This window comes from Oncorhynchus mykiss, chromosome 17 (assembly GCF_013265735.2).
Source record: "Oncorhynchus mykiss isolate Arlee chromosome 17, USDA_OmykA_1.1, whole genome shotgun sequence".
Classification (NCBI taxonomy): domain Eukaryota; kingdom Metazoa; phylum Chordata; class Actinopteri; order Salmoniformes; family Salmonidae; genus Oncorhynchus; species Oncorhynchus mykiss.
The window spans coordinates 55,742,004-55,765,599 of NC_048581.1; the positions used below are offsets into that span (position 1 = coordinate 55,742,004).

Here is a 23,596-nt window from a genome sequence, read left to right on the forward strand (position 1 = left end):
CAATGATGCACACACCATTTCAACAGGCAAGAGCCCTCTGCTGCCTGCCACTGATCTGGAGGTATGGGTGTGGGGGTGTGTAGGGGATCTCTCCTCAAATAGCTTGCCGGCTCGGCCCATGTCATATTCAAAGCCACTCTGCTGACTGTAAACCGTTTTAGTCAACTTATTCTAATGCTGCAGGCTCAACACTGTGTAAAGGCATTTAGTATTAAATCAGGAAAGCTTTACCTACTGGTAGCCTACAGATGTAGGATCTTAATTTGAGCCAGTTTGCTACAGCAGGAAAATAATCCTGAAGCAACATGAAATGTGAATTATTATGTGGATTATAGTCAATGCCCATTTTTTTGTACGGGTTGATGTATTTTTCTTTAGGAACTTTTTTAAGTGGAAATATACTACAAGTTTGCATTTCCTGTTTTTTCGGCAACAAAAGAGTGATCAAATTAAGATCCTACATCTTTATATCAGAATTGACTTTCTAAATCTCTGCTCAAGTGTTCAACTCATTGGAGAACCAACAGCCTTCTAAACATATGAGCAGGGTCATTTCTAGCTTTATTTCATCTCTCCCATGACTTCTGCAATCCTCACACCTTCCCCCTTTTCCTTCCTTGCTTTCTTTCCCGTCAAACTCCTATATTCTCTCTCTATCTACCCCGCCCCCCACGCTTTCTCGTATTTAAAAAGCAAGCAGGCGATAGCATGTCAGTAATTCCCAGCACACCTCGTTGCCCATCAGATAAGAAGGGAAGCAAGAGAGAGTGGGGATATACAGTTTATGCACAGATAGATAGAAGGCAGGCATGTTCAACAACCTAAACCATACCAGATTCTCCCTCCATCTTTCACTCCCTCTTGTTGTTTGACATACTGTATTAGGGTTTATTACAATACATGTCCCTATACCAAGTAGCCTATTTTTAAGATGGGAACACACAACACAATGACATTTAAAGTACTCATGTTGACCTCTCATTCTACATAACAGTGCCCCCCCCCCCCCCCCACCTTTCTCTCGCTCAAAACCCAATGACATTTAAAAGCTCACTGTTGACTTCCCATTCTGCATAAGACTCCCTTTCTCTCTCTCTTTCACGCTCTTTTAACAATTCAATGTCGCCCTCTTCAGTCTGCAACAGACACTGGTTGATCTAGAATGAAGCAGAATGGTGAACAAGACTACTGAAACCCATATTAGCTCGTGGCATCTATATTTTATATCCTAAGCAGCAACACATAATATCATCCAGCATGAACATTTATAGTGAATAAAACATTTCTTGCTTACTTAAGAGAATAATTAAGTGATAATGCCCGAGAAGCCGGTGTTTTGAGGATATATTGGCACGGGTGTTGTTAGGCTCAAGACAAAGTCGATGGCCTGCAAACCGTGCTAATATATCCTTCAAACACCGGCTTCGAAGGCATTATCACTTTTATACAACGGGTTGCCAACATATTCAAATAATGATTGACATGTTTTCATTAAAAACATTATTTTGCTGAATTTATTCATACTATTTCATCCTTCCACAAGATATAGTCCCGACACAAATCTAGTGTTGCTACCTCAGCGGGCTGGTCATTCCTTCTATTGGTTCGGTTGCTAGAGACGGGACCCAGTCGTTCAGTCTTTTTGTTCTGTGCCTATGAACACGACCCAGTCGTTCGTTCTAAATGTTCTATTACCATACTGGCTGGCAACGTTCTTATCCCATGTTTGCTAGTTAGACATCTACGGCTAACTTACAGTCACGTCAAACAGTGCAGCCAGAATAACAACAGTAGCTGCATTTGCATTTGTTTAAGCTGTTTTCTAGTGACATTTATTTGGATACATCCATAACAATGAGCTAATGAGAACTGATTTCACCTGGCATAGAACATGTGCTCTCTTATCATGACACTGTTGTTCAGAGGAGCTAGCCAACAACACAGCTAACACAATCACTTCAAACTCAAGCTGGAAAGACTGAAAACTAGCTGCACTTCGTTTCACCTTTTTTCAACTGACATTTCATAAAAAATGATGCCAGCTGATTCATGATTTGGACTAGCCTAGAAACGTTGCCTGCCTGCCTGTCTGTCTCATCCGGACACAATCATTACTATGGGACAGCTGGAGATCAAATTTAAATTTTGAAACAATGTTAGAGAGACAGACAGCAAGGTTTATACAAATATCTGATGTTGAATACTAAATGTTATTCTAAAATAAATGTGAGATAATGTCATAGATTTAGCCTGTGGTAACTTGTGGAATAGACACCAGCTGGAATGAGGTTTTAACCAATCAGCATTCAGGATTAGACTCACCCGTTGTGTAAATCCTCTTAAGGATCAAACCCTTTAAAAAAAAAATATTCCCTGAAAATGACATGCCTGAATCTAACTGCCTGTAGTTCAGGCCCTGAAGCAAGGATATGCATATTCCTGATACCATTTGAAAGGAAACACTTTGAGGTTTATGGAAATGTGAAATTAATATAGGAGAATATAACACATTAGATCTGGTAAAATATAATACAAAGAAAAACCATGCGTTTTTTTGTATTTTCTTTGTACCGTCATCTTTGGCCATAATGTATTATTCCAGCTCAGGCACAATTTAGATTTTGGCCACTTGATGGCAGCAGTGTATGTGCAAAGTTTTAGACTAAGCCAATGAACCATTCAATTTCTGTTCAGAATTTTGTTTCAAGACTGCCCAAATGTGCCTAATTTGTTTATTAATAATTTTTCATTTTTCATAACTGTGCACTCTCCTCAAACAATAGCATGGTATTATTTCACTGTAATAGCAACTGTAAATTGGACAGTGCAGTTAGATTAACAAGAATTGAAGCTTTCTGCCAATATCAGATATGTCTATGTCCTGGGAAATATTCTTGTTACTTACAACCTCATGCTAATCGCATTAGCCTCCGTTAGCTCAACCATCCCGCGGGGGACCCTCCGATCCTGTAGAGGATTTATGACATGCTCCGATGAAGAATTTTGTCTGTTGTGTTAGTATGGAAAAGCGAGTTTGTTATCTAATTTTTGCCTAAAAGCAAGGCATTTTTGAAGACACGATCATTTACGATAGGCAGTGTCTTGGCAAAGGCCTGCTTTTTAGCTGTGTGGGTAGAAAATGGGACATAGTGGGTAGCACTGAGATAGCCCCAAAGAAAGTGCTGAAAACATTTTGGCTCACGATTTAAAAAGAAGATGTAGAACAAGCTGTAGGATGAAAAATACCAGAGTTTTTGCACAGGTACAGCTGACTAGCGCTAGCAAACGCTACCTAGCAACAACAACAAACAAAACGCTTTTTTAAATGTTTTATTTACGAATCGGTACTTCGAGTCAAAGTATAGATATAATATAGTCCAAAATAATATTGTGATATGTAACTTTATTAATAACACATAGTAATGCACTCAAACTTTATCTTCATTCCCTCTTCTTGTCCTGTTCTCTCACTCTTCTTTTAAATCCTTTTTCTCTTTTTCCTCTGTCTGGATCCCTTCATCTTCCTACCGTCTTCTCCTAAAAAAAACACACACCGTTAATTTGAACAGGGAAGGAGCCCCCACGGTCTCACCAACCCACTTCTACTCTCTAGGGAGGGGCTTCCCCTCTCTCTGTGTATCTAACTCTTTCTCTCTTCCCTGTCTGGCCTTGTAATGAATCCTATGTGACTCTATGCTCAAGGCGGCATCGTAATAAATAAATGTAAATACCGCTCACCGTTAATATGAACAGGGAGGGAGTATCCACGATCACACCAACCCACTTCTAGCCTTCTCTCTCTCTCTCTCTCTCTCTCTCTCAGATCTCTTTCCATTCTCTTTTATTTGTGTTGTGGCACCCTTCATCTCACCTATCTTGGCTTACAGGCTTCATTTCATTCAGGTGTAGTGGCCCTATTGTTCAGTATTTGGTTACGGTACACTGCAAGGAAAAATCTAGAACATTCTTTATGGTTGCTGATCCTGCAGTTTGGTCATGCTCTTCACCCAAGCACATAAAGCTCTGGTGGTGTGTATATTTAGGGGCTTTAGGCTTCTTATTTTAGCCAGGGGGTCGCTCAACCTCTTACCCGGGGGCTCAAGTCGCCCTAGTTACCGTCTGTTGGGCGACTGGTTTATGAACTTCAATACGGCTCATATCTTTTTACCGTATTACATTTAAGAAATGTATTCTGTCCGTGATGTTCTCTTCCAAAGGAGTCAGCATTTTTTCAAGGGAAGAGGATTTGTTTAGTATGCAGAGGTTGAAATGCTATCTCCCAGCTGCAGGCGACTCGAGGAGACACTCCCTCATTCGGGGTACTTTTGACTTTGCTGCAGTTTCATTCCCGGCCACTGAGGGACTTAGTTCCAGACAGGAGTGCAAGGTCCTTGGCCAAGTTCCAATATGCACACTAAGTCAATGATGCTATGTATTTGCCAATGAGAGGCTTTGAAGCCACCAGTCGTCAATATTGGCACTCCCCAGAAGGAGCAGTCCTCCATAGGAATTAATGTAATTTTACAGTATTTAAATTAAATGTAAGTATTCGGTTGTTGTAGTGGGGACAGTAACATTAGTACTTTCAAAAAATTATACTTGAAGGAAAATGTTTTTTATTTTTTTATATATGAATGTTTAGCTCACATAATGTCATTTAAAAGTAAGCATTAAGGTGTCTGTAATAGCATAAAAGTGGAAAAAGCAATGTAAACATTAATAAATGCTTTTCTATAGCTTCCAAAATATGTTTTACACTGGTGGGAGAATGCCAAAATGGAGGTGTGGTGGCTTCAAAACAGCGCCCCTATCAGTCATCTAGTGTATAAATAAATCATTGCTTAGAATTCGTTCCCAATACAGTGTCTTCAGAAAGTATTTACACCCCTTGACAGTAACCACATTTTGTTGTGTTAGTCTGAATTTAAAGTAGATGAAATTGACATTTTGTGTCACTGGCCTACACACAATATCCCATAAGATCAAAGTGGACATTGGAGTTCAAGAGTAAAAATTAGCTTAACAAGTCATATTGTAAATTGCACGGACTCATTCTGTGGGCCAAAATTCTGTTTAACATGATTTTTGAATGACTACCTCATCTCTGTACCCCACACATACAATTATCTGTAAGGTCCCTCAGTCGAGCAGTGAATTTCAAACTCAGATGCAACCACAAAGACCAGGGAGGTTTTCCAATGCCTCACAAAGAAGGTAAGTTGGTAAATAAAAATTAAGCAGACATTGAATATCCCATTGAGCATCATGAAGTTATTAATTACACTTGGATGGTGTATCAATACACCCAGTCACTACAAAGATATAGGCATCCTTCCTAACGCTTAGGGATTTCACCATGAAGCCAATGGTGACTTTAAAACAGTTAGAGTTTAATGATTGTGATTGGAGAAAACTGAGGATGGACCAAGGACATTGTAGTTACACCACAATACTAATCTAAATGACCGAGGTGAAAAGAAGGAGACCTGTACAGAATAAAAAATATTCCAAAACATCCTGTTTGCAACAAGGCACTAAAGTAAAACTGCCAAAAATGTGACAAAGAAGTTAAGTACTGAATACAAAGTGTTATGTTTGGGGCAAATACAACACATCACTGAGAACCACTCGTTATATTTTCAAGCTTGGTGGTGGCTGTATCATGTTATGGGTATGCATGTGCTTGTCATTGGCAAGGACTAGGGAGTTTTTTAGGTTAAAAATAAACGAAATAGAGCTAAGCACAACAAAATCCTAGAGGAAAACCTGGTTGTCTAATTTCCAACAGATACTGGGAGACAAATTCACCCTTCAACAGGACAACAACACAAGGCCAAATATACAGTGCATGCATTCGGAAAGTATTCAGACCCCTTGACTTTTTCCACATTTTGTTACGTTACAGCCTTATTCTAAAATAGATTAAAAATATTTTTTTCCTCATCAATCTACACACAATACCCCATAATGACAAAGCAAAAATGTTGTATTTTTTTTTTAAATTACAGCCTCGAGTCTTCTTGGGTATGACACTACAGGCTTGGCACACATGTATTTGGGGAGTTTCTCCCATTCTTCTCTGCAGATCCTCTCAAACTCTGTCAGGTTGGATGGGGAGTGTTGCTGAACAGCTATTTTCAGGTCTCTCCAAAGATGTTCGATCGGGTTCAAGTCCGGGCTCTGGCTGGGCCACTCAAGGACATTCAAAGACTTGTTCCGTAGCCACTCCTTCATTCTCTTGGCTGTGTGCTTAGGGTCATTGTCCTGTTGGAAGGTAAACTTTAGCCCCAGTCTAGAGTCCAGAGCGCTCTGGTGCAGGTTTTCATCAAGGATCTCTCTGTACTTGGTTCCGTTCATCTTTGCCTCGATCCTGTCTAGTCTCCCAGTCCCTGCCGCTGAAAAACATCCCCGTAGCATGATGCTGCCACCACCATGCTTCACCGTAGGGATGGTGCCAGGTTTCCTCCAGACGTGACACTTGGCATTCAGGCCAAAGAGTTCAATCTTTGTTTCATCAGACCGTGGAATCTTGTTTTTCATGGTCTGAGAGTCTTTAAGCAGGCAGTCTTGTGTGTTTTACTGAGGAGTGGCTTCCGTCTGGCCACTCTACTATAAAGGCCTGATTGGTGGAGTGCTGCAGAGATGGTTGTCTATCTGGAAGTTTCTCCCATTTCCACAGAGGAACTCTGGAGCTCTGTCAGTGACCATCGGGTTCTTGGTTATCTCCCTGACCAAGGCCCTTCTCCCCCAATTGCTCATTTTATTCGGGCGACCAGCTCTAGGAAGAATCTTGGTGGTTTCAAACTTCTTCCGTTTAAGAATGACAGCCACTGTGTTCTTGGGAACCTTCAATGATGAAGACATTATTTGGTACCCTTCCCCTGATCTGTACCTCGACACAATCCTGTCTCGGAGCTCTCCAGACAATTCCTTCGACCCCATGGCTTGTTTTTTTTTTTCAAGTTGTAGAAACATCTCAAGGATGATCAATGGAAACAGGATGCACCTGAGCTCAATTTCGAGTGTCATAGCAAAGGGTCTGGGGATCTGAATACTTTCCGAATGCACTGTACACTGGAGTTCTTACCGAGATGACAATGGCTTGAAAATGGACGTCTAGCAATGATCATCAACCAACTTGACAGATATTTAAGAATTTGAATGTTTACGGTTTGTACAATCCAAGTGTACAAAGCTCTTAGAGACTTACACAGAAAGACTCAACTGTAATTGCTGCCAAAGGTGATTCTAACATGTATTGACTCAGGGGTGTGAATGCTTATGTAAATGAGATATTTCTGGATTTCATTTGAAATACATTTGTGAAAATGTCTAAAAACATGTTTACACTTTGTCATTGTGGGGTATTGTGTGTAGTTGGGTAAGATTGTATATATTGTTTTCTCCTCCATTTTGAATTCAAACTGTAACATAACTAAATGTTGAATAAGTCAAGGGATATGACGACTTTCTGAAGGCAGTGTATATTGTTTCATTCTGAGTGATATTTGAGTTTGGATATTGTAACAGAGCCGTGTGAATGGCTGGCTATAAGCTGCTGTGTTTTGGCATGTTCCAACTCAATCCTTTGGCAGGGAGGACTGACACAGGCCTTTTTGTAGGCCTCCACACAAATGCTAATGTCTACAGCAATACATTTTAAAAAACTGCCTCCGTATTGCACAACCTGTTGCAATCAGTTTCCTTCATGATCTGAGTCCTCAGAACTACCAGAAACAATAACTGGAGGCTGTCCTAAAGACTGTCCCTCATCCACTTCTTTGCTGGCAGGTGTACTAGCACACAACCTTCCACAGAAAAACCTTCAGAAACCCCTTTTACTTGAAATCAAACGGTAATGGATCTTTGAGCGTTTTCATTGCCCAATAAGAAGCCTGACTCTAGATCCTGAGGTTTGCTACTTCTCTCTCACTTCCCTCTGGGCAGTTGGTTTGTTGTTAGACTATCTATCTCCCCTGAGAGGGAGTATCTGGCTGTAGTTAAATAAACACCCGGCTCTGCTGTATCCAGAATCAAATCCTCTGGAATGTCTACACTGTCTCAGAGTTGGTGAGCAAACCCTTCTGCTTCGGAAACCCTGTCATCATCTGGCATGCTAATGACGTTAACTCCAGCCAAGTGGATCTGTTCAGTAGCGATCACCACTGTCTGTCTTTGGCATCCATGATTCCCTGGGCCATGGGATACGCTCGGTCTGTCTCAGCCTCTCCATACTGATGAGGGAGTGTGTTGTGTTAGGTTTTTAAATGAATTGGTCACTGAAGTCAAGTGCACCTGGACTGAACCTTGAGACCGACAGAACAAGAGACGCAACATATATTCCGTCACTTTCACAACTTTTTCACAACGTTGTTTTTCCCAGGCTGTGGTATAATAAGTTGTCGAGTTCGCTCTACTTGCCTAGTTAGCCGACTGTTCTCGACAGCAGTCGTGTGAGTGAAAACAAACTCTTACCTCAGCCTTCATGGAGCCAAGAACACTGAAACTTCAAACTTGCATAGCTAGGGGTAAACCTAATCCTCCTGCTGCTACCAATGTGACGCCTCCCCTCTTCCCTCCCTCCTTTCCTTCCCTCCTGTCTCAGTCTCTCATTACCAGTCTCTGGTGCTAGTTAAGGGTAGCAGTTCCTGCCTGTCAGCCAGTGTGTTTGGGTTGCGTTCTTCTTCCCAGTCTTCCTCTGCATTCCTGTCTTCGTCCTTCCGGGGTGTGTATGTGCTAGTCTTTATCGCCTCAGGTATGTCGTTTCCACATATGTGAGTCTCAAGGTTTACTTTTTATTTCTCACCTTTTGTCGGCATCAGTTTTCAACGCATAATGCTTCAATCATCTTATCAGTTACTTGGTTCAGTGTGGCAGTGTATTGTTGACTTCTTCAAGTTTAGGTGTATATCGTTCACAGTTCATTTATGGATGTGCTTTTGTTTGTTTTTCTGTTTCAATGTTCTGACTGAAACAGAGTCTATTTAAGACAGTAGGGTAAGTATTATTAGTGAAGAAGGGGGATTGCATTGCACACAGTTTCACACACTTGTGAAATCGGAGGCATCGATTTGGGTGTGTAACAGTAGAGGTGGTTTACAGAGTGGGTGTGGATGATGTCGTCTTCCTCAAGTTCTCTTCAATGCCCACAAACTGTCTGGGAGGCTAATTGGCTTGCCGTTTTGTTACCTCGGATATAATGGCTGCATTTAGAGGGGAGCTGGGGATGTGTGGTGTTGAATCCCAAATTGGGTTTGGTCCATGTTTCCAAGGCATTGAACGGACATAATCTAGATGAACCAATCAAAGGTGGAAAGCAACAATTGGTAGGCCGTGAATACAACCTGGGCAGAGAAAGTTCTGGTAGTAGGCTTACTCTTTAGATGAAGGTATACTTAAAATGATTCACAAAATGTTTATAAGTAGTATATAAACTGTTTATTAATAGTTTGTTTAAAGGGTGCTTGAATGTAAAGTGTTACCATAAATCCTTAATAAAGTCAACATTTTAATGTTAAATTACCGAGGCTTTCACTTGTGGCCACTGTTCACTTCACACTCTATGCTTGGCAGTGGAACTCTGGAAGCAGCAGAGTGAGTGAACCAGTGTAAGTGTACTACAGCAGGGTAAATGAGTAACCAAAGGAGTGGTGCTGAGTGGTGACATAGTCCAGATGATTCAGTGAAGTGGATTATTTACTAGTCTGCTGCAATGTCTGAATGTTATTCCCATCTGGCTGTGTTTGGACACGTTGGGAAAGCGTCTGGACCTGACACGTCCGGGTGTACTTACTGATGACCAGTAGGAGGATGATGATGATGAATGGTCAAAGGTCATAACTCGGCTTTGCAGTTGAGAAAATAAACTTCCACAACAATGAAGTTTGAAACCTCAGTAGATTAGGGGTTCACTGTCCGGCACAACATTGTGGTACATTAGATGATGGGAGATCTAGGGACAGGATAGCCTACGTTTTAAAATGAAACCTCTCCTTGAGAGATGCAATCAAACAAGCAAATGGGATTTCCCGATGTTGAGTGTTGTCAAACTTGTCAGTGATTTTCTGTTTACAGCAGGTCAACTGTTGGTTTTAAGATTGCCACTTGCTGCGTTTGAAAAATGGATCTTACTCTCTATGTTCCTAGATGCTTTGCTGGCGGACTTGGAGTCGACAACCTCCCACATCTCCAAGCGGCCGGTGTTTCTGCCGGACGAGACGCCCTACTCTTTCCCCACGGGAGGACCGGCCTCGTCCCCTGTACCCCAACATCCCTCTACTGAGGCCCTGAACGGAACCGCGCTCGACCCCCTAGAATCCACCCGTTCATCCACACAGGTACATACTCATATACACCTTTGTGTATATGTCATACAGTACAGTACATACCCAAAAGGCAGGTGTGGTGCAGGCTTTTGTTCAAGTAAGTTACATACCCGGTTCAACTAATAACATATTGGTGAAGACTATGAATGGATGATCAAAAGCCTGTATCCACATGACCCTTTAAGGGTAAAGTTGAACACAGCTGACATGCACTCATTTACCACATGACCCATCTAGACCACTCACATACTGCACTTCTAAATGTGTGTCTTAACTCTATTTCTTGAACTGCATTGTTGGTTAAGGGCTTGTATGTAAGCAATACATTTTGATTTGTACCTACCCTTTCTTAGTCCTACAGCAGTAGCTCCCCCCCCTTACCCCAAAGTGAAGACGACCACGTCTACAGGTAATAATGCTAATAATAACAATACACTTTTGTTTGTGTTGTGTCGCAAGACAAAATGAACATCAGATGTCTGTTACTGATGTTTGTGTCTCTCTGTTGGTTTCTGCAGCTTCCCCAACAAGCAAAAGAGTGCAGAGGCTGCCATGAGCTCCTTCCTGGGCAGCAACTTGTCGGAGTTGGACCGGCTGCTTCTGGAGCTCAACGCTGTGCAACACAACACGCCCTCCTTCCCGACTGAGGGTACACTATACCATTATGTCTTGCATCCCAAATGGCACCCTATTTCCTAAGTAGTGCACTGCTTTTGACCAGGGCTCACGGGTCCAAAACTCTTTTTGGTACATAAAGCATTTAGCAGGCACTTCGTCTTTGTTGTTGAAACTAAGGGAATACTGTATGTAAAGATGTATATTTCTCCATCTGTGTTGCAGAGGAGACAGCCCCACCCCTCCCCTCTAGCAGCACCACCCACTATGTGCAGGAGAACGGGGTTTCGGGGGCCGGCAAGGTGCCTCCCCCCACCATGGAGAAGCCCAAGCGCAGCGTGGCCACCAGGGTCATTGAAGACGTGCGCCCCAGCGTTGAGAGCCTTCTGGACGAGCTAGAAAGTTCTGTGCCCTCCCCCATGTAAGGATTAAGGCGTCCTCGTGCTTCCCAGTTTGAGCATATACAGTGGGGCAAAAAAGTATTTGGTCAGCCACCAATTGTGCAAGTTCTCCCACTTAAAAAGTTCCGGAAGACCGTTTCATCTTACATACTGATTGTGCTATTCTCCTGTGTGTTTCTCATGTTTGACTGTGGTCATTTATGGCCTAATGTTTGTTGTTTTTAATTTGATTAATTAAGTTTTTATAATTTCACTTGAGAAATACTGCACCAACCTTAGATGTAAAATTGCACGACTAAGATCTCCTTGACAAAAAGGTCAAAATTATTGACAGATTTCTTGAGTTATGTTAGATTAATTCTGACTATTTTGTGGAAGTATATACTGGCTGCGTCATCACAAGATCGATCAATTGTACAATTGCCGCGATTTTCAAGAAAAGGTATTTTAGGGGAATTATGCGAGCATACTTGTTCGGTTCGACTAGGTTCCAGCCGAACCGAAGCATTTGGAAGGCTTTAGAGCTGGTCAAAAACGTTCCTATCCCCAGAAATGAGGGACAATTGACAGCAAAGCAGTGACACTGCACCTTATGTTCCGGAAGACCGTTTCATCTTACACACTGATTGTACTATTCTCCTGTGTGTTTCTCATGTTTGACTATGGTCATTTATGGCCTAATGTTTGTTTATTTGATTTCTAGTCCCATCCCCTTGGTGGAGTTTACGGAGGGGGAGGAGGAGACACCCTCCCAGCTGCAGGCCAGAATCTCTGCCTCCTCCGCCACGCGGGAGCTCGACGAGCTCATGGCCTCGCTGTCCGACTTCAAAGTCCAGAGCAATGTAAGTTTTACAGAAATATTTTTTTTTTACCAGGATGTGTCTGTCTATATGTGTATGTATATACAGTACCAGTCAAACGTTTGGACACACCTACTCATTCAAAGGTTTTTCTTTATTTTACTATTTTCTACAAAAGAACACATAGTAGTAACATGTAGTAACCAAAAAGGTGTTAAACGAATCAAAATATATTTTAGATTCTTCAAAGTAGCCACCCTTTGCCTTGATGACAGCTTTGCACACACTTGTCATTCTCTCAACCAGCTTCACCTGGAATGCTTTTCCAACAGTCTTAAAGGAGTTCCCACATGTGCTGAGCATGGCGGTTGGATCCAAAATTCTCAGACTCATCAGACCAAAATACAGATTTCCACCGGTCTAATGTACATTGCTCCTTTTTCTTAGCCCAAGCAAGTCTCTTCTTATTATTGGTGTCCTTTAGTAGTGGTTTCTTAGCAGGAATTTGACCATGAAGGCCTCTTTTCACCATGAAGGTCTCCTCTGAACAGTTGATGTTGAGATGTGTCTGTTACTTGAACTCTGTGAAGCATTTATTTGGGCCGCAATTTAAAATCAAATCAAAGTTTATTTGTCACGTGCACCGAATTACCTTACAGTGAAATGCTTACTTACAGGCTCTAGCCAATAGTGCAAAGATGTTAGGTGAACAATAGGTAAGTAAAGAAATAAAACAACAGTAAAAAGACAGGCTATAGTAGCGAGGCTATAAAAGTAGCGAGGCTACATACAGACACCGGTTAGTCAGGCTGATTGAGGTAGTATGTATATATGGTGAAAGTGACTATGCATATATGATGAACAGAGAGTAGCAGTAGAGTAAAAGAGGGGTTGGCAGGTGGTGGGTGGCAGGACACAATGCAGACAGCCCGGTTAGCCAATGTGCGGGAGCACTGGTTGGTCGGCCCAATTGAGGTAATATGTACATGAATGTATCGTTAAAGTGACTATGCATATATGATAAACAGAATATCAGCAGCGTAAAAAGAGGGGTTGGGGGGAGACACACAATGCAAAGAGTCCGGGTAGCCATTTGATTACCTGTTCAGGAGTCTTATGGCTTGGGGGTAAAAACCGTTGAGAAGCCTTTTTGTCCTAGACTTGGCACTCCGGTACCGCTTGCCATGCGGTAGTAGAGAGAACAGTCTATGACTGGGGTGGCTGGGGTCTTTGACCATTTTTAGGGCCTTCCTCTGATACCGCCTGGTGTAGAGGTCCTGGATGGCAGGCAGCTTATCCCCAGTGATGTAGAGGCCGAGCAATTTCCGTACCAGGCAGTGATGCAACCAGTCAGGGTGCTCTCGATGGTGCAGCTGTAGAACCTTTTGAGGATCTGAGGACCCATGCCAAATCTTTTCCGTTTCCTGAGGGGGAATAGGCTTTGTCGTGCCCTCTGCACTACTGTCTTGGTGTGTTTGGACCATTCTAGTTTGTTGTTGATATGGACACCAAAGAACTTGAAGCTCTCAACCTTCTCCACTACAGCTCCGTTGATGAGAATAGGGGCGTGCTCGGTCCTCCTTTTCCTGCAGTCCACAATCATCTCCTTAGTCTTGTTTATGTTGAGGGATAGGTTGTTATTCTGGCACCACCCGGCCAGGTCTCTGACCTCCTCCCTATAAGCTGTCTCGTCGTTGTCGGTGATCAGGCCTACCACTGTTGTGTCGTCTACAAACTTAATGATGGTGTTGGAGTCGTTTTTGGCCATGCAGTCGTGGGTGAACAGGGAGTACAGGAAGGGACTGAGCACGCACCCCTATGGAGCTCCAGTGTTGAGGATCAGCGTGGCAGATGTGTTACTACCTACCCTCACCACCTGAGGTCGGCCCGTCAGGAAGTCCAGGATCCAGTTGCAGAGGGAGGTGTTTAGTCCCATGATCCTTAGCTTAGTGGTGAGCTTTGAGGGTACTATGGTGTTGAATGCTGAGCTGTAGTCAATGAGTAGCATTCTCACATAAGTGTTTATTTTGTCCAGGTGGGAAAGGGCAGTGTGGAGTGCAATAGAGATTGCATCATCTGTGGATATGTTGTGGCGGTATGCAAATTGGAGTGGGTCTAGGGTTTCTGGGATAATGGTGTTGATGTGAGCCATTACCAACCTTTCAAAGCACTTCATGGCTACGGACGTGATTGCTACGGGTCTGTAGTCATTTAGGCAGGTTGCCTTTGTGTTCTTGGGCACAGGGACTATGGTGGTCTGCTTGAAACATGTTGGTATTACAGACTCAATCAGGGACATGTTGAAAATGTCAGTGATCATACCTTGGTCAGCACATGCCCAGAGCACACGTCCTGATAATCTGCCTGGCCCCGTAGCCTTGTGTATGTTGACCTGTTTAAAGGTCTTACTCACGTTGGCTACGGAGAGCGTGATCACACAGTCGTCCGGAACAGCTGATGCTCACATGCATGCCTCAGTGTTGCTTGCCTCGAAGCGAGAATAGAAGGTATTTAGCTCGTATAGTAAGCTCGTGTCACTGGGCAACTCTGGGCTGTGCTTCCATTTGTAGTCTGTAATAGTTTGCAAGCCCTGCCACATCCGACGAGCATCAGAGCCGGTGTGGTACGATTCAATCTTAGTCCCATATTGACAATTTGCCTGTTTGATGGTTCGTCGCAGGGCATAGCAGGATTTCTTGTAAGCTTCCGGGTTAGAGTCCCGCACCTTGAAAGCGGCAGCTCTACCCTTTAGCTCAGTGCGAATTTTGCCTGTAATCCATGGCTTCTGGTTGGGGTCTGTACATACAGTCACTGTGGGGACGACGTCATCGATGCGCTTATTGATAAAGCCAGTGACTTATGTGGTGTACTCCTCAATGCCATCGGAAGAATCACGGAACATGTTCCAGTCTGTGATAGCAAAACAGTCCTGTAGATTAGCATCTGCTTCATCTGATCACTTTTTTTATAGACCGAGTCACTGGTGCTTCCTGCTTTAATTTTTGCTTGTAAGCAGGAATCAGGAGGATAGAGTTGTGGTGATTTACCAAACGGAGGGCGAGGGAGAGCTTTGTACGCGTCTCTGTGTGTAGAGTACAGGTGATCTAGAATTATTTTTCCTCTGGTTGCACATTTAACATGTTGATTGAAATTTGGTAGAACTGATTCAAGTTTCCCTGCATTAAAGTCTCCGGCCACTAGGAGCGCCGCCTCTGGGTGAGTGGTTTCCTGTTTGATTTTTCCTTATACAGCTGACGGTCTTAGTGCGGCCAGCATCTGTCTGTGGTGGTAAATAAACAGCCACGAAAAGTATAGCTGAAAACTCTAGACAAGTAGTGTGGCCTGCAATTTATCACAATATACTCTACTTCAGGCGAGCAAAATCTAGAGACGTCCTTAGATTTCCTGCACCAGCTGTTGTTTACAAATATGCACAGACCGCCCCCCCTCGTCTTACCGGAGTGCGCTGTTCTATCTTTCCGGTGCAGCGTATATCCCGCTAGCTGAATATCCATGTCGTCATTCAGCCACGATTCCGTGAAACATAGGATATCACCATTTTTTATGTCCTGTTGGTAGGATATTCGTGATCATACCTCGTCTAATTTATTGTCCAATGATTGCACATTGGTGAGTAGTATTGACGGTAACGGTAGCTTTCCCACTCTCCTTCTCCGGGTCCTGACCAGGCATCCGGCTCATTGTGCTCTGTCACTGCGTCGCTTCCTCTTGCAAATAACGGGGATGTCGGCCCTGTGGGGTGTTTGGAGAATGTCTTGTGCTTCGTCCTTGTTGTAGAAAAAATCTTAGTCTAATCCGAGGTGAGTGATCGCTGTCCTGATATCCAGAAGCTCTTTTTTGCCGTAAGATACGGTTGCAGAAACATTATGTACAAAATAAGTTACAAATAACGCAAAAAAACCCACATAATAGCACAATTGGTTGGGCGCCCGTAAAACTGCTGCCATTTATTCTGGCTGGTAACATATCTTCTACAGCAGAAGTAATTCTGGGTCTTCCTTTCCTGAGGCAGTCCTCATGAGGGCCAGTTTCATCATAGCGCTTGATGGTTTTTACAACTGCACTTGAAGAAACTTTCAAAGTATTGACATTTTCCGGATTGACTGACCTTCATTTCTTAAACTGAGGATGGACTGTCATTTCTATTTGCTTACTTGAGCTGTTCTTGTCATAATATGGACTTTTACCAAATAGGGCTATCTTCTGTATACCACCCCTACCTAGTCACAACACAACTGATTGGCTCACACGCATTAAGCAGGAAGGAAATTCCACCTATTAACATTTAACAAGGCACACCTGTTAATTGAAATGCATTCCAGGTGACTACCTCATGAAGCTGGTTGAGAGAATGCCAAGAGTGTGCAAAGCTGTCATAAAGGCAAAAGGGTACTTTGAAGAATCTCAAATAAATAATATATTTTTATTTGTTGTATCACTTTTGTGGTTACTACATTTTTAATTTTACCTTTATTTAACTAGGCAAGTCAGTTAAGAACAAATTCTTATTTTCAATGACAGAACGACAGATTTGTACCTTGTCAGCTCGGGGATTTGAACTTGCAACCTTTCGGTTATTAGTCCAACACTCTAACCACTAGGCTACCCTGCCGCCCCATGATTCCATATGTGTTAATACATAGTTTTGTTGTCTTCACTATGATTCTATAATGTGGAAAATAGTAAAAAATAAAGAAAAACCCTTGAATGAGTAGGTGTGTTCAAACTTTTGACTGGTACTGTATGTGCGTATGTACAGTACTAGTCAAAAGTTTGGACACCTTCTCATTCAAGGGTGTAGAGGTGGATAGGAAAGAGAGGTAGGCAGATGCAGATGGGTGAAGGGACATACTGTAGGGTGAAATGTGCAGTCAAATGAATGGGGCATGTGTTGTTTTTAAAAGGTTGGTTGTATATTGATTTTTAGCATGGATGTGGGGGTTCTTCACACAGGCACATTGCTGCAGTGTTGCTGTGGTCTAGACTCTATTGTACATTCGATCAGGCATTTCCTACCATTTACCTTATTGATACAACAATGTATTTACACTGATGCAATGAGTGTGGAATGTGAATGATTTTAATATCCATCACAGTGATATATATATATATATATATAATTCCAATTTTCACACAGCTTTATTGAGGAAGTTGTCATGGTTCATTTGCCATGGTGCATGTCTGCCGCTGTGGCAACTTCCCTTTTCTACCTCTCTTGAAACCATTTCCCCTTTTTTTTCTCCCTGTCTTCTATTATTGTTTCTGTGCTGCCCGTCCTCCAGTCTGGTTCTCAGTTGTCTGTCAATATGAATACCCTCCTGATCAGTCAAGGATCAGAACCCTCCTCCTTGGAGACAAAGTCACCTGCTTCCCCAGTAGTTGTAACCAGGGACCCAACTGGGCCTGGTGATCTGCAGCTGGAGCCCCCCAGTGACACGTCCCCCTCCTGTAACCCTGTTCCTTTAGAACTCCACATAGATGAAGATGCCTGCTCTGGCCCGCCCTCCTCCACCCCCCTCTCAGCTGCTTCAGCCTCCTCCGTTTTGTTGGCCTCGTCCCAGAGCCTCCAGTACACCCAGATTCACACACAGCTGGGAGGAGTAACTGATCCCAGCGTGAGAACTACGCTGACCTCCCACATGGAGTCCCTCACTGTGGTCTCTAACACCACAAGCCACACTTTGCCAAAGACCCCCTATCCTTCTGTTGCCCCCGTTGTAAAGTGCAACAGTCCTGCAGTGGATAATAAGACCACCAAGACGCCTAGTCCAGTAACTGTTGCCAAGACCCCTAGTCTGGTACCTTTTGCCAAGACCCTTAGTCCCATGACTCTTGTCAAGACCCATAGTCCTATAACTGCTGCCAAGACTCTTGGTCCAGTTATGGTTGCTAAGAGCCCCAGTCCTGTTCCGATTCCTAAAAGCCTCAGTCCTCTTCCAGTTGCCAAGAGCCCCCGTCCAGTTCTGGTTGCTAAGAGCCCTGTTTTTGTTAGTGTTGCTAAGAGTCCCACTCCTAAAACGATCACCCTTCCTCAGTCACCCTCCATTGATCCATCTTCCTCACTGAAGGAGAAGCATCCAGAAACACCTGCTGCTCAGCTAGCAGAGCCCCCAGCTGCATGTCCTGACTTGGGGATAACATGGCCATGTCGGGAGCCCTTGCTGGAGGACACCCTTGACAGATTGCTGTCCTTCGACTTTACCCTGCCAGAGGGAGAAGTGAAGCATGCCAAGGAGACCCATCAGGACAAAGAGGAGCTTTATGCCATGGCAAGAGACAAGGAAAGGACTTGGGAGGACAAGGAAAGTATTAACCCAAAGCACAGCACGTCCCTGGACGGGCGCGAGGGGACGATGACCCCCCTTAACAAGGCCAGCTGGATGGATGACTGTTTGACCCCCTCGACGTGTCCAGGAACCCCCGAGACCACCCTGGACCTGCCCCTGAACCAGCCTTCGGCCGTGGAGAGGCTGTCCACCTCGGGCCAAGTACGATGCTCCCGCCCAACAGACCACCCACCCGCAACAACGCTCTCCCAAAATAAGCTGGCACGCGAGATTAAAGGCTGTAAGATACCGTATGGTTTATCTTTTATTAGGCCAAGTTTGAGGCCAAATGCCCACTTTGACACATTTCATCTTTCCCATGTATCCTGGCACTGGTGGTGTCACACACTAATAGGTGTAACGGAGCCAGTAACATACAGAGATGATAATGATCGCTAATATATATGATGCCTTTGAATTTTTATCTGATGATGGCTCATTCTAGCCTGGTGGAATCAGTCTGATCGCTAAGTTCACCATCCTTTTTCACTTCGCTTATATGTCTGAGATTTCTCATCTTCGAGTCTGTGTCTGTAATGGGGCATTATTCAAAACTAACTTGTCAGCGATTGGATCACCTTCAACCAATCAGAGGGTGGCCTAATTCAAAGCAAAGTTTGACTGAGTTGGTTTTTGTCCAAAACCCACCCACTGTTTCTGAGAGGATGCTGATTGGACTGTCAATTTTCTGGTTTATTCCAAATGCACATCTTTTGGATTAAGCAGCGATCAGACTATATCCACTAGGCTCATTCAAGTTCAATTAAGCTCTGTTACAGTATGTCAGTTATTATCAAGTTGAAGTGATTGAGATGGGCTCTTATTTTGGGAGAGTGACTCACATGAACACAACATGAGGACACAAGGACTTGAATGTATAGGGCATCTTGTCAAAGTTTTACCTGAGAAGTTATGCATGGAGTTTGTATTTTCTGCCTTGTGTAGAATGTTGGCTATTGTGAACTTAACAAGGATATACAGTGCCTTCGGAAAGTATTCAAACCCCTTGACTTTTTCCAAATGTTGTTATGTTACAGCCTTATTCTAAAATTGATTAAATTGTTTTCATCAATCTACACACAATACCCCATAATGACAAAGCAAAAACAGGTTTTTAGAAATGTTATCTAATTTGTAAAATAAAATAAATATCACATTTACCTAAGTATTGAGATCCTTTACTCAGTACTTTGTTGAAGCACCTTTGGCAGCGATTACAGCCTCAAGTCTTCTTGGGTGTCATACAAGCTTGGCACACCTGTATTTGGGGAGTTTCTCCCATTCGTCTCTGCAGATCCTCTCAAACTCTGTCAGGCTGGATGGGGAGCGTTGCTGAACAGCGATTTTCAGGTCTCTCCAAAGATGATCAAGTCTGGCTGGGCCAAACAAGGACGTTCAGAGACTTGTCCCTAAGCCATTCCTTCGTTCTCTTGGCTGTGTGCTTAGGGTCATTGTCCCGTTGGAAGGTGAATCTTCACCCCATTCTGAGGTCCTGAGCGCCCTGGGGCAGGTTTTCATCAAGGATCTCTCTGTACTTTGCTCTGTTCATCTTTGCCTCGATCCTGACTAGTCTCCCAGTCCCTGCCGCTGAAAAACTTTGCCATAGCGTGATGCTGCCACCACCATGCTTCACCATAGGGATGGTGCTAGGTTTCTTCCAGACAATACACTTTTCATTCAGGCCAAAGAGTTCAGTCTTGGTTTCACCAGACCACAGAATCGTATTTCTCATGGTCTGAGTCTTTAGGTGCCTTTTGGCAAACACCAAGTGAGCTGTCTTGTGCCTTTTACTGAGGAGTGGCTTCCGCCTGGCCACTCTACCATAAAGGGCTGATTGGTGGAGTGCTGCAGAGGTGGTTGTCCTTCTGGAAGGTTCTCCTATCTCAACAGAGGAACTCTGAAGCTCTGTCAGTGACCATCAGGTTCTTGGTCAACTCCCTGACCAAGACCCTTCTCCCCTAATTGCTCAGTTTGCCGGGCGGCCAACTAGGAAGAGTCTTGGTGGTTCCAAACTTCTTCCATTTAAGAATATTGGGGACCTTCAATGCTGCAGACATTTTTTGGTACCCTTCCTCAGATCTGTGCCTCGACACAATCCTGTCTTGGAGCTCTACGGACAATTCCTTCAACCTCATGGCTGGGTTTTTGCTCTGACATGCACTGTCAACAGTGGGACCTTACATAGACAGGTGTGTGCCTTTCCAAATCATGTCCAATCAATTGAATTTACCACAAGTGGACTCCAAGTTGTAGAAACATCTAAAGGATGATCAATGGAAACAGAATGCAACTGAGCTCAATTTCTAGTCTCAAAGCAAAGGGTCTGAATACTTATGTAAATAAGCTATTTCTATTTTTTTTTTAATGATATATTTGCAAACATGTCTAAAAACCTGTTAAAGCTTTTTCATTATGGTCAAGGGGGTTAACTGCCTACCGTGGTCCATGTGGAAATGTCCGCTCTGTGTTGTTTATCGCTATATTGCACGTCTCAACTTGCAGCTGTGAGCTTGTCACTTGGACAATCAAGAGTGATGCAATCCTTCACCGCACTTCTGTGTGTAGTGCCTTGCAGCCAGAGGCCGTGCAGTTGCCATACCAGGCAGTGATGCAACCAGTCAGGTTGCTCTCGATGGTGCAGCTGTAGAACCTTTTGAGAATCTGAGGACCCAAGCCAAATCTTTTCAGTCTCCAGAGGGGGAATAGGATTTGTCGTGCCCTCTTCATGACTGTCTTGGTGTGCTTGGACCATGTTAGCGGAACTTGAAACTCTTGACCTGCTCCACTACAGCCCCATCGATGAGACTGGGGGCGTGCTTGGTCCTCCTTTTCCTGTAGTCCACACTCGTTTCCTTTGTCTTGATCACGTTGAGGGAGAGGTTGTTGTCCTGGCACCACACGGCCAGGTCTCTGACCTCCACCCTATAGTCTGTCTCGTTGTTGACGGTGATCAGGCCTACCACTATTGTGTCATTGGCAAACTTAATGATGGGGTTGGAGTCGTGCCTGGCCATGCAGTCATGAGTGAACAGGGAGTACAGGAAGGGACTGAGCACGCACACCTGTGGGGCCCCCGTGTTGAGGATCAGCTTGGAGGATGTGTTGTTACCTACCCTTACCACCTGGGGGCGTCCCGTCAGGAAGTTCAGGATCCATTTGCAGAGGGAGGTGTTTAGTCCCAGGCTCCTTAGCTTAGTGGTGAACTTTGAGGGTACTATGGTGTTGAACGCTGAGCTGTAGTAAATTAAAAGCATTCTCACATAGGTGTTAATTTTGTCCAGGTGTGAAAGGGCAGTGTGGAGTGCAATAGAGATTGCATCATCTGTGGATATGTTGTGGCGGTATGCAAATTGGAGTGAGTCTAGGGTTTCTGGGATAATGTTGCTGATGTGAGCCATGACCAGCCTTTCAAAGCACTTCGTAGCTACAGACGTGAGTGCTACGGATCGGAAGTCATTTAGGCAGGTTACATTCGTGTTCTTGGGCAAAGGAACTATGGTGTTCTGTTTGAAACATGTTGGTATTACAGACTCAGACAGGGAGATGTTGAAAATGTCAGTGAAGACACTTGCCAGTTGGTCAGCGCATGCTCGGAGTCCACGTCACGTCTTGGTAATCCGTCTGGCCCTGCAGCCTTTTCCGGACTAATGTTGACCTGTTTAAAGGTCTTACTCACATCGGCTGCGGAGAGCGTGCTCACACAGTCGTCCAGAAGAGCTGATGCTCTCATGCATGTTTCAGTGTTACTTGCTTCGAAGCGAGCATAGAAGTTATTTAGCTCGTCTGGTAGGCTTGTGTCACTGGGCAGCTCTCGGCTGTGCGTCCTTTTGTAGTCTGTAATAGTTTGCAAGCCCTTCCACATCCGACTTAGTACGATTTGATCTTAGTCCTGTATTGACGCTTTGCCTGTTTGATGGTTCGTTGGAGGACATAGCGGGATTTCTTATAAGCTTCCGGGTTAGAGTCCCGCTCCTTGAAAGTGGCAGATCTTCCCTTTTGCTCAGTGCGGATGTTGCCTGTAATTCATGGTTTCTGGTTTGGGGTATGTACCTACAGTGACTGTGGGGACGACGTCATTGAAGCACTTATTGATGAAGCCAGTGACTGATGTGGTGTACTCCTTAATGGCATCGGAAAAATCCCGGAACATATTCCAGTCTGTGCTAGCAAAACAGTCTTGTAGTTTAGCATCTGCTTTGTCTGACCACTTTTTTTATTGACTGAGTCACTGGTGCTTCCTGCTTTAATTGTAGCTTGTAGGTAGGAATCAGGAGGATTATGATCAGATTTGCCAAATGGAGGGCAAGGGAGAGCTTTATTTGTGTCTCTGTGTGTGGAGTAAAGGTGGTCTAGAGTTGTTGTTTTTTCCCTCTGGTTGCACACTTAACATGCTGGTAGAAATGAGGTAAAACGGATTTAAGTTTCCCTGCATTAAAGTTCCCGGCCACTAGAAGCACCACCTCTGGATGAGCGTTTTCCTGTTTGCTTATGGCCATATACAGCTCATTGAGTGCGGTCTTAGTGCCAGCATCGGTTTGTGGTGGTAAATGGACAGGTACGAAGAATATAGTAGATAGTGTGGTCTACAGCTTATCATGAGATACTCTACCTCAGGCGAGCAAAACCTCAAGGCTTCTTTAGATATCGTGCACCAGCTGGTGTTTACAAATATACATAGACCGTATCTTACCAGAGGCTGCTGTTCAATTCTGCCGATACAGTGTATAACCCGCCAGCTGTATGTTATTCATGTCGTTGTTCAGCCACGACTCAGTGAAATAAGATATTACAGTTTTAATGTCCCGTTGGTAGGATATATGGGCTTGTAGTTTGTCCACTTTATTATCTAGCAATTGTACGTTGGCCAATAGTACCAATGGCAAAGTCAGATTAGCCACTCGTCGCCAGATCCTTACAAGGCACCCAAATCTCCTTCCGCGAAGTCTCTGTCTCCTTCTCCTGTGAATGACGGGGATGAGGGCCTGTTTGGGTGTCTGGAGTAAATCATCCCCCTCCTGCGCCATTATCTAGGTTTGGCATAGCCTACAGAAACAAAATAACAAAATGTAATCTATTCCATCTTTGCTAAATATGTAGGTGTTTAGGTG

The 23,596-nt window shown here is 43.9% G+C and overlaps 1 protein-coding gene across 4 annotated transcripts in view; it reads left to right on the plus strand.

The window, feature by feature from the left end:
- Positions 1 to 23,596, plus strand: part of LOC110493221 (paxillin) — a 55,036-nt gene that overhangs the window by 12,218 nt on the left and 19,222 nt on the right. Inside the window, exons 1-7 of one of the 4 annotated variants that reach the window (XM_036950210.1) lie at positions 8,597 to 8,755; positions 10,147 to 10,337; positions 10,679 to 10,734; positions 10,844 to 10,974; positions 11,166 to 11,361; positions 12,045 to 12,183; positions 17,445 to 18,650. In XM_036950210.1, the coding sequence (XP_036806105.1) occupies positions 10,878 to 10,974; positions 11,166 to 11,361; positions 12,045 to 12,183; positions 17,445 to 18,650 (1,638 nt within the window). In that variant the 5' untranslated portion in view covers positions 8,597 to 8,755; positions 10,147 to 10,337; positions 10,679 to 10,734; positions 10,844 to 10,877. Of the gene's footprint in view, positions 1 to 8,596; positions 8,756 to 10,146; positions 10,338 to 10,678; positions 10,735 to 10,843; positions 10,975 to 11,165; positions 11,362 to 12,044; positions 12,184 to 17,444; positions 18,651 to 23,596 lie in introns of those variants that run through there. The other 3 variants (XM_036950211.1, XM_036950209.1, XM_036950212.1) reach the window with 3 other exon arrangements.